We start from the raw sequence: 15,064 nt of genomic DNA on the forward strand, positions 1-15,064 counted from the left end.
ATGAGGATTTTTATCTTTGTAAAAACAGACGTTTCTTTGTAGAAATCGATTATTTCATCATATCTTCTAAATCAAATTTTCACTTACCGCACCTCTGCATTCGGATAAAAATACAAAAACAAGGAAATTTTAGAAATTTTCAATTTTTATAACCTTAAAAAAATGAAGAAATTTATGACGGGAAAACAGCACAATCAAATCTGATCAATCGGATGTTCCTTAACATGTATTTTATAGTGAAATAAAGAACTACAAAATCAAAAAAGAAAGTTTTTTTGGAAAACATGGATAATTCTCAATCATTTCTAAAGTCGTGACAATGAATTTACAAACATCGACAATGTTCACGACATGCGAATTTCTCAAAGGGTTTCTAAATATCATTCTTATTCAAATGATTTTATGAAACTATTGAGTAGTTACTAGTACAAAGGAAGGTTAGAATCTGTTAGCATTTTTCCATTTTATATGTAAGATAACTACTGAAAATCTTATAACTACTGATTAAATCTGTGGAACCTGAATAAATAGAATTTCTTAGCTTTTCTCCATTTTATATGTAAGTTGAAACGATCGTTTCAGGAAGTATTGAAAATCGCCAGTAATTTTAGTGATTAAAAATTAACGATATTAGTAAATTCTTTCTAAATTATAGTTACAGTAAAAACTGTATGCCACCCATCAAACTTACACATTGTGCTGCCATCTATATGACAGAAAATAATAAAATAAAAATACAAAAAAAAAAATCATTGAACAAGGTGTTTTCTGTTCAAATTTCATACTTGAACAAATTTGTTATAAAATTTCTTGGCAACTAATGATACTATAAATAAAAGATATTTAGGAAGGAGATCTTCAGTCAATCTTGAGAATAACTTAATATAATCAAAATCAATATATCACACACCAAATATCAAACTAAAGAAATTACAAAATAAGCCATGTTTTATTCTTTTTTCCCAAAGTTCGCTTGGCACGCATTTCATTACATCACTTGATTGAAAATGTTACAGTCTTGATTTGCAGAAGCCACGAACCGTGTAGACACGTGATAAAAAAAGTAATACGATATATTTAACAAAAATGACTGAAAAGCATTCTGCATGTATTAACGTGACTTTTAATACATGAGTCGTAGAGAATAATAGATAATTATATACAATAATTTCTCTATAAATGTGAGGATTCATTTAGACCAGAAACTGTAGAATTTTACTAAGCAAAGTAGATGAGTGCGACAAGATTAGGAATGAGACAAAGTCATAAATACAATCTTAAAATAGAAAAATTAATGAAGAAATAAAAAGAAATCTCTTCTCAAGTTATTATAAGATAAGATTAGTGGTCCCCCACCCAGTCATTTGTGGTGTTACCTTTCTTCATCAGTAATAAAATTATCCATCACCTATAGTGGGAAACTGTTGAGTAAGGAAATTAATATCGACAAAACTATGAGCTCACAAATAAAAACTCTGAATGATAAAGAACTCAAATGATTTATTGGATGAAAATTATATCAGCGACCCATAACGAAAAATAAAATCAACTGTTATTAGCATCTGTACTACCCTACGGAAAAAATTAATGCTTTCCTAATTTCTTAATAAAATAATAAGAATAGGATGGGTATATAAAAATTAATGTTAAACTCTTAAATTAGTATTCTATCTTTGCTCTAATTTTAATATTTTCGGAGAATTTCACTTAGCAAGTCGGATGAATTATTTATTTTCTATACATTTGCGAATCCTGTATTTTTACTGTAATGTTAATTATTTTTTAAAAGATTTAACTCTGATTTTAAAACATGGAATAACATTTATACTAAATATCGAGAGCTTTATAATAAAAAATTATCAATTCATAAGGGGGGAAACAAATTTGTTCTAAACATGTTATAACAGATATTCAAATAATTTTAAAAAATGTATTTCATATCGTATTTGGTGTATATTTAAGTAACGCAAAATGTATTTCACGTCAATAATTTAAAGTACCATGTCTTATTAGGAAGAAAAGGAAATTCAGTAAAAATCACGGAAAGGCGATGATTTAAAGTGATATGAAGAGATGAATTTATAATACCCAAAAAATGAAAATTGCAGAGCTAGGAAATTATTATAGGGAATATGCGAAAATAATGTTTCGATTTAATTAGATATCCATATCTAATAATCTAGTAAAACTGAAATCCGATCACAAGAATTAAACGCAAAATATGGGAATGCAGCTGATGCATTTTGTATTATCAACACAGCGACATGTATTCAAATTAGTGGAATTCAAAACATCACTGAAAATCTTTTTTAAGAAAAAGAATTCGAAATATATTTATAGTTAATATACACTTGTAATATATTAAAATTATTTTCAATCTCAATCAGTTATATATATATATTTAGTTTGTTGTTATCTTAAAATTTGAATTTTAAGAAAATTAGCAAAGTTTGGGGACCTTCGTATTTCACAGACCATACGACTATCAAATGGTTCATCGCTGAATAAGAATTTTTTTTGTAAAGTGTATGCTGTTTCTCAATCGTGAAATAGCAATTTCAATTGTTCGACTTCTCTTAATTCGGAATTTTTAAATTCCTATTTCGAACTGGAGTAGAATAAGACATCAAATTGCTCGTACATGTAAAGTTACAATCAAACTTCGCAAAAAGAAGCGAAATTACTTTTTTTTCCCAATACACCAAATTTTAATCATGCCTCGTGAAATGTTTTGAGAAAATATTAAGTGGAAAGTTATTTATATAGTGATATTTTTTAATTGAACATGAAGTATTATTACTAATTAGTATTATTTCCCAGACATGAATTGTAAAATTTTTATACTCGGGTTTCTTATATTTCGTTATTTTATGTGGATATTTTCTATTTCGTATGATGTGATTTTTGAATTTAAATTTTTACCTTTGGCATCTAAGATTTCTCCTTTACATCTTATTAATTTTATATACCATAGTCAATAGAGAGACGGATCAGAAATGTTATATTTTCTTAACAAAATTTGCGAATAAAAGGCTATTGAAATTCATTGATGCCTATTAAAAACTTTCGCAAGAAAATTACATAAATATTCATCATATTTCAGAGTTAGAAAACTATTGAAACTGATAACTGAAAAGCTAATTCTTATATCTAATTCGGACTCAAAGAATAATAAAAGAGCCCATCTTTAAATTTTATATTTTGAAATCTTTTTTTCAACAAATTTTTAAACATATTACTATAATAAAATAATATGTATAGTTTATCGAAATAAAAAATGAGCTACATAAATATTTAAAAGGATAAAATTTAAAGCATTTTGAATTGCAGTTTAGTAATAAGATTTAAAAAAAAACTCATTTATAAATGAACTTAAATTTCAAAAAGCCAAATTTCAAGAGGAATTTTTTTGAAAAATATTTTATTTTAATATAAATTGAAATAACTGGATGTAAATTACAAAGAAATATGAAGATGAGTGCATAATTAGCAGTATTATTTTTTAATGTTAAAATTTAAAATTTTTATAACACTTCTCTTATATGTACAAAAAATTATATTCTGAAAGAAATGGAGATAAGACTTAATTGAATCGGTACTATATTCACAAACAAATAGTCTCATTTTTTAATCTGAATGAATCAAAAAAAAGTTAACAAAAGTAATTCGAATTCTAAATGAAAGGAAATATGAACTAAATTAAAAGTATTCTCTCGAAATTCGATGACTTTATTTGTTTTTACGTATTAATAATTGTAGCAATAATAGACAACAAATTTTATAAGAAAAATAAGGTTTTAAGAGAGGTTCATAAATACAAGAAAGGAATTTGCACGTGAAATAAAGGTCTTTTTCTCCTATCAATATAGCATATGATATTTTTCAATAAGTGTATTTAATATATTTTTTATTATTCTATTGCTAAAACTATTTCATTTTGACCTAAATATCATAACACTCCATTTACATGGGTCTTATGCAGATATAACTTAATTTTCTGCTGAGATTATTGATTTCATATTTTAATTTAATGAAAACGTGCTCCTCGTTTCAGATTGAAAAATCAAACAAAGAAAAATTTTATCCTAAAGAAAAAAAGATTGAGAGAAAAAAATTTAGAAATAAATAGGTAAATGAGTGTCAGGATGTTTAATTTTAATTTAATTAGTTTAAAAAAATGTAGCAGTAGATTCACACTCTTCATTTCTGTCGTTATATTATAATATTTTAAAGTTTTTAGATAATATTATCCCTCCAAATGCAAACCCTTATTCGTAAATTAAGTAATAAAATAATGTAAAGAAATATTAAATAGAAGCAACATAAGTCAAATCATAATATTTTATTTAAATGCATAAAAAATGATTCTTTAAATAAAAGAATATATAATTCAAATTTTATTTATTTTTTTTGAATAAGAAAAACTCCCAGAAAATGAAATGTATATATATTCCGAACTTCGAAAGTGTATAATTTAAAATATTATATTAAAAGTATCAAAATTTTAAGCAACTTACATAATGGGAATTTTTAATGCAAATTCATTTATTTTTCTTTTGCACATTGACGATGAAATATTAATTTATTAGTGCAAATGTTAAATAATCTGTATCATTTATGCCAAAAAAGGATAATTTATTTACAGTTTGCCTGCATATTCTTGAAATAATAACTTCATGATTAAATTTTATTTAAGTACATTCAAAAAAAATATTTTAAGTTGCATTTTGAGACCGTTTATTTCCATTTTAAGTATAATCTAGTTTTGAAATAAAAATTTAAGAATAATCTCGTTTATTTTGCTTAATCTTTTTTTAATGTTATTTATCATATAATATGAAAATAAACAGTGATTAATATTTTTAAGAGCAAAAATATTTATAGTGGGAATTTCATTTATAGTGGGAATTTATGTGTGGGAATTTCACTAAAGTACAAAATTTTTATTTATTAAAATTTTAGCTTTTAATTTTTCAAATTTAATATATACATATGAAAAGATTTTTATTTATAGAAGAAGTCAGTCTTTTAATACAAAGAAAAGTCCATTTTCCTTAAATTGGCAATATCATAATGCTCCAAAAAATGTATTAAAACAAAATCTAAAAAATATCCAACGAATACGTTTAATTAAAATTAAAAATGTCTTTGAATAATAATATTTTTGGATAATATTAACAGTGATGTTAAATTTGAAACATTTTTTTAAATACGCATAGATAGCAAAATATGAAAGATAAGGAGCAACTGCACTCATGCAGTAAAAAAACAATTGTAAGTAATACCAAAAATTTTTAATTAATAAGCTATAAAAATGCAATACTGGTTTTATACTAAAACGGAATTAGATTTCAGTATACAAGATTTTCGTGTATTAAATCAAAAATATTTACAATTTAAAATCAGTAGAAATATTCTCTACGAATTCGGGCAATTTCTATGTGAAAATAATTCTTTCTATTTAACTATGAAACTAAATACAATTATCTGCTTTTAAAAAACTAAATTTAATCCGAAAATAAAAAAAATAAGAATAAACAAATGATTTCTTTATTTTCGTAATTAATATATTGTAATATAATTTATTATTATTTTTATTTAAAATCCATTAATTTGCAAATACTAATAACCACAAATAAAAAATTAAACAGGAATCATAACCAAATCAATAAAAATTAATAATAACTAAAGCTGAAATTGGAAGTTTGATCTAATAATAATACCACAATTGCCAAAATTGATAACAATTCGAATTTCACAATTCTTTTTTAAACTTTTGAATGCAAAAATTTTATATTTTACTTAACAGAATTTTTTTTAAAAATTAATAATTTACTTAAATTTTTACACTAGAAAAATATTTTAGAACACAAAGAAATGAAATAATAGGCCACAATACGAGCTGTATACTTAAAATGTCATATATATTGTATCGTTAATATACCAAAAAATTGATTCTAAATTATTCATTTTTTTTTTATCCTGTCAGGCGAATTTCAAAATAAAAAATAATACATATATTTTAGAACCCTCTCTCCCTTTATAATTTTATTCCAAAACTTATTTGATTTTACAGATATGAACATCATTATTTTAAGATAAGTGTGTTAAAAAAAATCTCATAAGAAAAATCTTCAAAGGAGGCAACAATCGAAAAGAACAATTTGTAAAGTTGAAAAGATAGACTAAATACCGTTAGAACATTATTTTCAAAAGAACAAAATAGATCTTAAAATTTGAAGTGTCTGTCTATTTTTGGTAATATTTTGGCAAAAATATCTAAACATTAATTGTTTTTTAAAAGCCAAATAGATATAATACACAGGTGCACATAATATCTACACAAATTACGATTGAAATCAAAGAAATCTTCTCTTCTACACAGAATGCGAGCAAAGTATGGGAGGGCCATAGATTTTCCCAAATGCAGTGTATCAAATGTATTCGCATTTGATCATCTGTAAGGTTAATTAAAATTATTTTAACAACTATTGAAATTAATATTAGGTTTTATTGAAAACGCTTGCTTTGCTCAAATTTTATCCAGAGGAAAAATTTTACTCTTAAAACTTGTTTCTACCACAAGTATAGTACAAATGAAATATTTTATATATTTAATATTTCATATACCATTACCTTTCACACACATTTAAAAGGAATAAAGTTAAAAAAATTTATCCTAATAAGTAAAATAGATAAAAATCAATAAACGCACATAATTTTGTGGATTTTTTTCACTTACAAGTTAACAATCTCATTGTTTAAATGATTCATTTTATAAGCATATTGCACCAAATTTACAAATTTTCTGTAGAGGAAAAGTGACATTACTAATGAAAAGCAAGATATCTGATGTCCCAATTTAGCAACCGTATTTTTCGAGTAGATAAACCTCCTTACCTTTGAGTGGCTTGAAGGCCGAAAGCTTCGGCGAAGGAGGTTTGGCTCCTTCCTCGGGAAACATCAGTATATTGTCAAAATTTCCAATCATTCCCATTTTTTCGTCCTGTGCCATGGCCCTCCGAAGGGCCACTTGTGCGGCCATCACCCGCTGTCTCTCTACTATCAACACACACTTGCTGCACACGCAGGATCTGAATTTGCAATATCGTTTATGTGCTCTGACATCATTTAAATGACCGTGATTCCTACATCTGGCACATTTCGGAGTCCTCTTGTCAGTTGTTTTGTTGTCGGATCCTTGTGCCGCCTCCCCTTGTTGATTCCCGTTCATATCCGGGGGTGAGGACACGGGGTCCTCGTACTCCGCGTCCTCCTCTTTTGCTTCCTCCAGGTACACCTTTTGCTGCTGCTGGTGTTGCTGTTGTGGTGACTCCTCCTCTTGCTTGGTTTCCTCCCGCTTCACTAGCTTCAATTTCATCGACAATTCCCTCGACTTTTTCACCAAGTCCGCCTTCATTTCGTATTTGGTGCTCAAAAACCGACTTGCCAGTCACGTGATAAGCGGGACATCTAGCGGGAAGGGTTTCACTCGCCGATCGCCGACAACCGCCGTCGATAGATGGCGGTGCGATGCACTTGCACTGGAAGAAAGTAAAGTCTGCTGTGACCAACAACACCACGAGAGTTTTTGTGCTGTCCAGACTCTCATCGTCTATCCCGTATGCTCACAGCATGGTGGCGCACGATCAAATTATTTTAGCCTAACAGGGGAATGTGTGAGCATCTGGAATGAATCAGATGGTGTGTTTTGATTTTTCTCTTGCTCTTTATTTTGGTGCGCACGCCGCGGAGTTATTGATGGCGAGGAGCAGCGGCTATTCCCTCGGCGAAGCATAGAACGACAGAGTTAGGTGCGTGTTGGCGCTACCTCTTATCGGACGTCGAGCGCCGCTTCCCATGCGCCACCGTTAGCACGCACATAAGTGTTTGTGCTCTCACGGAGCTCACAGCTCCCACTCTTCGACGGTCGTAGTTACGCGGGTTTCGGGCGGATTGGCCGATTCCGATCGTCGGCCGTTCATGGGAATATTTTGATTGAGGTTTTGATTTTATTTTTGTGGATTGCTTCGAAACTATCATCACGGTAACTTCATTCTTTTCTTTTCTTTCTTTTTTCCTGAGAGCGCCTTCTTTTCTTTTAATTTACTTTTTCAAAACTGCCATTTCTGATCCAGATCGTCTGCAAATGTGGTATTTATCGTCTGATATAATATTTTGATTTCACTCATGTCTTGATCTGCGATGGGATGTTTCAAATATCATTTTGATTTGCTTCTAATTTTTTTTCTTCAAAATGCGAATTTGACTTTCAATATATTTGGATCAATTAATGAGTGGATTGTACCAACAATTTCTGGTGATTTTTTAAAATTCATTTCACTTAAGCAATGAGAATACTTTGATAATTTTTTTAGCTATCCAAAATCAGAATAATTCTACATTAGTGTTAGAAAAGATGTATTTCGGAGCAATAATACTAAAAACTGAAAATACACAAATTAAAAATTAATTTGATGCTTTCGCATTTGTATATTTACTTTTAATGAACTTTTAAAGTTACAAAAGAAAATGATTTTCTTAGATTTATAATGAATCATCTATCATGAATGATCTATTCACAAATCTAATTGTAACATAATTTGGTTTAATTAGAATTTAAAATTTTATTATCTGGAACTCAGAACGTTTTGATTCAATTATTCCTACCCGTACGCCGATAATTTGTTTTAATTAAGAGGAAAAATCTTTTTTGCAAAATATAATGTACTCCCCCCCCAATTAAGACATTTTATGAAATTTAATATAAGTGATCACAAAATACTCGGTTTTTAAATACTGCGAATCAGTTAATGATAATTAAAAATAATCAAACTAATGCGCATTTTATCAAGGCATATGATACCTAAGAATCTTAAGGTTTCGTTTAAAAAAATCAAAGGAAAAATGAATCGCAAGGAAGAATTCCTTTTCAATCAGTGCTATAATACAAATTCAATGACACTGTCGAATATTTAACACCTTCAAATAAAAAAAGTTTTAATTTCTAAAAACTTTTTAAATATTTACTTCAACAGGAAGAAAATATTCACATGTAAAAAGGGTTGCAATTAAAGCTAAATTATTTGAATATATATTTGGAATAATATTCAATTATAATATTTGGAAAATCTTAACTTTGAGAAAATGAAAAGGTAATAGAAATTTTGATGACAAAGATTTAATTTCTTCTTTAAAACACAAAAAAATTATTAATTTATAATATATTATTCTATTTTTGGTTATTCCAAATTAATATGATGGTCAACGACGAGTGCATAAAATCACCATATTATAAAAATGCAAAAAGTTATAAAAATTATTAAATATATCTGGAAATTTTAGAATACTGAACATTGAGCATTATACACTCTTAGAATATTAATCACTCTTTATATGAAAACATGAATTGAAACACTGCAAAATACTCTGCACTGAATGAATGTTACATTGATTGTCAAATTTCTGCACTATATTCATTGCTCTATAAAATCAAATTGCTCAATTGCCTCTAATGTTTATTAATTTTTATGAAATTTCAAATCAATAAGCCCTCATATGAATTCTAAATCAAATAGCTCTCAGGTAATTAGCTTAACTCAATAATCTGACCTGCTCAATCAATTCAGAATTTAAAATTTACTCTTACTTTTCCTTTTTTAGAAACATTTTTTTAATTATAAACTAATATCAGATTTGGGAATTGAATGCAATATTCAATTTTAGAAACAATTCTTTTTTTCTTCTTCAAACAAAAGTACATTTCTTATTTCTGATACAACCGCACTAATATGAAAATTTACTTTAAAAAAAACACTTGATTCTACATATTGATATATAAAAAAAATCTACATTCGAAAATATTTCAGCGAAATTTTCGGATTTACATTTGTCTAATACTGCAAAATGTTGCTATAATCAGACACGACACATTTAGACGTTTTCAGAATCTAATTTAATCACTCTGCATCATGTATTTATAAATCGATACAGAATGTTTATGTGATTTTTATATTAAATGGAAATCAATATGAGAAAATAAGAGGAAATCAATAAGAGGAAAATCAATTCCTTCTAAGAAGAGTTTATGACATGATTAATAAATAATAATAGTAACTTAAAAAAAGAAGGCACTAGTTAGACGTTAACAACTAATTTCAAGTATAATTTTCTAAGATTATATTTAATGTAAAGATTGTATTTATATTAATGATACATTCTATATAAAGATAATTGTTTTAGAAAGCTTTAAATATTGAAATGGATAGCAACTGAGTTGTAATACAATTTTTTTAAAAAAAGATCAATGAACCTATTTATGCCTTATTTTGTTTAAAGACTTTCAAAAAAATTATTAACTCATCTATCAAAAGCCAGACAAGCAATTTAAAAGCATTTATCCATACATTTTTGAAGAGTTCAAGAATTTAGTACATAATTTATAATCTTGTTATTAAAAAATATTGCATAAACTTTTGAGCATCATGTACAAAACTTTGCTCATATTTAACCACATAGTTGCAATGAAAATGGGTTAAAATTTAAAATTTCCTAGGATACAAACATTAAAAATGCCTAACAATTTTTATTCACTTAGCACAACTAAAATAAAAATTAACGTACCTAAAAAAATGTATTTTTAAGAAATAAATTTAATTTAATGAATGAACGAAAAGCAACAAGAATAATCTAAATAAAAAGGAAAAATGCTAGCTTATAATTAAAGAAAACTTAACATGATACTATAAGCATATTATCTTTACATGGTCTCATTAATATCACAACATGATAACAAATTTTCCTATAATAAAATAAAAGCTTGCTTTAGGACTTCACATCAGAATTTTGAAATCAAACTGTCTGATTAGCATCCAATCAATAACTAAACATATTAAAACAATGTAAATCGCTGAAAACGTCACAAAGTAAGTAAAAATGTATCATGTTCCAATTTTTTTAAAAACTTTTTGTCCGTATTTATAAGTCATAAAGCAAATGATTTATATTAAGGGTTATATTGATACTTGGTCTTTTTTTTCCAAGGAAATGTCATTACTTAATATAAATAATTAAAGATATGAAAAAATAAAAATAAAAATGGAATATTCTCATGGAATAAAAATTCCAGCAAATTATGAAAAAATAAGCAAAAAAAAAATCGAAAGAGAAAACAGATAAAAAATATAAATGATTTTTTTAGAAAACTAAATTATCCAGGAACATCAACAAAAATCAATATATATTTTGCTTTATTTACAAATTTAAAATTTAGCTTATATTCTATAATACTGAACTGCATACAAAATAAAAAAAAAATTCCTATATATAGTGTTTCTTATTAAAAAAGAAAATACAACGAAATGCAATGCTTGTAGGAAATTAATGCCTCAATTTTTAAATTCACGAGTATTAAAAATGCATATTTTCTTAAGGTGTAGCATTTTACAACAATTTAATCTTTAATACCATATATTTGGATTGATAAACAGCATTTCAGAATAAAATATATATTTTGATAAAATATTAATCTAAATAATTAAGATATACCAAAAAGTGCTAAGAAACTAATAAAAGCGATGATGTTATAGAAACAATGAAACAGTCAGAGGTTACTGGTTAAATTAATATCATCGTTGAATATTTTGAATTATATAAAAAAAACAAAAGGCGGCATACTTGAAAAATATATTTAAATTAATTTTATTCTGACATTTCTTGTTATATTGAGCAGCTGCGGGAGAAAGAATTGATGCAGATATATAAAATAAATAAACTTTGCCAAATCGACATTCATTTACATTGTGAACTGTTTTATAAAATACATTTGAAAAAATTATAAATTCAAAAATTAAATTATTAAAACGGTTCTATGTTTATATGTCTAGGAAATTCATTACTTCAACCCATATAAATCAAAACTTTTCAACACAATCATTAAAATTAATCAGAGCATATGACAGAACAAAATAACGATTTTTTAGAAAAAAAATATTTTAAGTGGGAGAATTTTTGAGATGTTTGAGATACTCACTTTGAGATGTTTCCAGTATAACATCGGAAGATGCGAGAGATGATGGAGACAAGACATCAGAATTTTTATATTGTTGCTGTCTGTTCAGTGCCACCTGTTTAGCCATCACTGCTTGTCTTTTATGCACGAGGATACACTTACTACAATCGCAGTTTCGCCAGCGGCAGTTAACTTTGTGTCCTTTCAAAATAGCGGTTACATTATGATTTCTGCATCGAGCACAAGTAGGAACGCGCTTTTTTTCCTCAGATTTATTTTGTTCGCCACTCAGAGATACTGCTGATGTTATTTCCGAAACTGAAGTTTGACTTAAATTTTTAGAGACTTCTGATTTTGTTTGACTATCCTGCTCTATATGATCTCTTTGTGAGAGTCTGTCTTCACTTGCAGATGAGGAACATATTTCGATTTCAGAGCATACATACACTTCCTCAGTGGAAGCACTGGTACTCTCCGACACATTACCGTGATTGCTACATTTTGCATAATTTCCTGTTTGAGACGGATCTCTATTGCTGTCTTCCGTCACTCTCTGGACATCTTCATGGTACTGCAGTCTAATGGCACTTGAGCTGTCATCAGATGAATGAACCGTTGAATTTTTTGATGCAGCATTCTTACCATAATGTCCATAGTTCTCATACTGAGACTCACTAGTATAATTTAGTTGAGGTGGACTATTTCTGACTACTGATTGTTCTGAGACGTATTCACTCATGGTATCTTCAGGATCTTGGTGAGATAACGGGAGTGTAGTCTCCCTTACATTTTCTGATGATGAATTTATAAAGTCCGATTTCCCAAGATCGTTATGACTTGTAATGTCACTATTCGGAACAAGCTGCGTGTTGTAACGCTCTCTCATATCTGCTGAAGGACCTTTTGGGTAATTCACGTTATCAACATCAGCAGGAGGTAATGAATTTACATTATCACTATTTTCTTGAGGCAGTTTGTTGAAATTTGATGCGTCAACATACCTTGGAATTTTCCTGCCTCCAAAAGATTTTTCTTCATAATATATCCTTTTGTTGTGCGGAGTGGTTTCTAAATATTGTTGACTATTGTCAGAGGGACGTGGCAGAGGGGAGATTCTACTACCAGCTTCCTCGGGGGGCATAACTTTGGTGTAATTCGACACCTTACCATGATTATTATATCTTGCATAATTTTCGTGCACGTAAGCAAACCCATTAGAAGGATGCGATGCGCTAACATACGGATGACCTGTGGTCACAGTATGGGACAAAGAAGTTACTCTTTCTGATGAAGCATTAAAGATTACTGACACTTTACCATAATGCCTACTTTCTGCATAGTTTGGATGTTGAAGTACATCATTACTGTATTCACTTGGCATGGCAACAGCTACACCTACAACTGGGGCTTGTGGATGTGGATATGGCCATATTGGCCGATAATGCGGTACTGGTTCCGCCACAGATCTCACGCTATTCATTATAGGAACGGACTGATAATTTTTCTCTTCCGGCATCCGCCTATCCAAAACAGAACCAGAAACAATAGTCGGCTCAAACCTTTTCAAATGAACCTTCACGGGTTCAGCATAACACATATCTTCCGGAATAAGAGCGGGAGCGGGTGGTTGATAGTTCCGATCCAACAGGGAGCCAGAACGCTCCACAGGTGATTTGGAAACAGAATCAGCAGGTCGGGGATCACGCAAATGGGGGCGAGTATCGCCCAGTGGGGACTTGCCACCAGTTTTCCGACTCTCCTCCTCCGGAGAAAGGCCGACCACATCAATTTCCTCCTCACTCAGCAAACCGGGGGAATATTTCTCTTCCCCATAGCGTTTGCCCGATTCCCAAAAGTTTTCGCTGTGCGCTTCCATCGCTCGGCAAACGTGCTGCCTCCTCAGCACGATGTCCGATTTCATGAGTTTTGTTTTCCTCCGAGCACGTGGCTTTCCCGAGAAGGGTGGAGGAAGGGGAGCACCAGCAGACGATTGATGACGACACCGCGGAAATCGCTTGACGGAAGACAAGAGACGTTCTTTTTCACAAAATTGAGCTTGTTGTTATTCGGCGGGAAAAAGCTGTCAAACCGTGATGATTTTTTTCTATGCGGAGAGCTATGCCAGCTTCGACAGAGAGCAAAGCTGTTCTATCTCTCCGCCGGCTAGCAGCGGAGTGAAGATCCGCGTGAAGAAGGCTTCCATTGACCGGGTTGGTGCCCAGCGCCACCGTCGTCACCAAACGATAACAACGAATGTATCTTTTTGATACTTTTTTCGACGGTATGTTTCAAATGCGGCTCCGCTCGCCAAGGTGCTGCTGCTTTTACTTTTTCCGCGCCGTTCAGAGGGTTGTTATCTCAAGGAAAATCAAAGAATCGCTTGCTTTCATTAAAGACCCTAATATCGAAAGAATAATTATTCCGTTTAACTTTATGATTATTACATTATTTCTTTAAAAGAAATACACTATTACTTTTAAATTATTTTGCCGAAATTAATGTGACTACCTTAAAGAATATTTTTTTTTCTTTGTTTTAATTCCTTCTTTAAAATGACAGTTTCATAAACTGATTAGATTTTATTTTTATAATAAAAATGAAATTAAACTAATTAAATATAATTTATTTATGACATGATACTAGAAATGATAAATATTTTTAGTAAAGTAATTGTTTTAATTATGTCTCCAGCAAAAAGCGTTTAATTTTTATAAGCATTTTACGCATATATAAATTAATAGATAAAATATCAAATATCAAATACAGAGATAAAATCGAGTGTCTATACTTTTTTAAGATTTTATAATTTTTCTTATACGCAAAAATATGAAATATCTAAAACAAAATCTATGTTATTTCATATACTTCAAAGAATGCAAAAAATTAATGTCTACACTAAATATCAGAATTCAGCAATGAATTGAAGGTATAAAAATATATTAAAAATGGAAAATGATATTACGAAACGAAGGGAGAAAATGCAAGTAGTAAATTATTAAATTTTACAGAATACTGTTAATTTTAAAAAAAATGTTGAATGTTGTTAAATTTATA

The 15,064-nt window shown here is 29.0% G+C and overlaps 1 protein-coding gene across 2 annotated transcripts in view; it reads right to left on the reverse strand.

Annotated features, from left to right (window-relative positions):
- The window catches only part of LOC129987441 (uncharacterized), a 188,762-nt gene extending 174,600 nt beyond the window's left edge, over positions 1-14,162 (reverse strand). The window contains exon 1 of one of the 2 annotated variants that reach the window (XM_056095425.1): positions 12,032-14,162. In XM_056095425.1, the coding sequence (XP_055951400.1) occupies positions 12,032-13,931 (1,900 nt within the window). In that variant the 5' untranslated portion in view covers positions 13,932-14,162. The remainder of the gene's footprint in view (positions 1-12,031) is intronic. The other variant, XM_056095426.1, reaches the window with a different exon arrangement.
- Between the last annotated feature and the right edge of the window lie 902 nt (positions 14,163-15,064).

The sequence above is a fragment of the Argiope bruennichi genome, chromosome 10 (assembly GCF_947563725.1).
Source record: "Argiope bruennichi chromosome 10, qqArgBrue1.1, whole genome shotgun sequence".
Taxonomy (NCBI): Eukaryota; Metazoa; Arthropoda; class Arachnida; order Araneae; family Araneidae; genus Argiope; species Argiope bruennichi.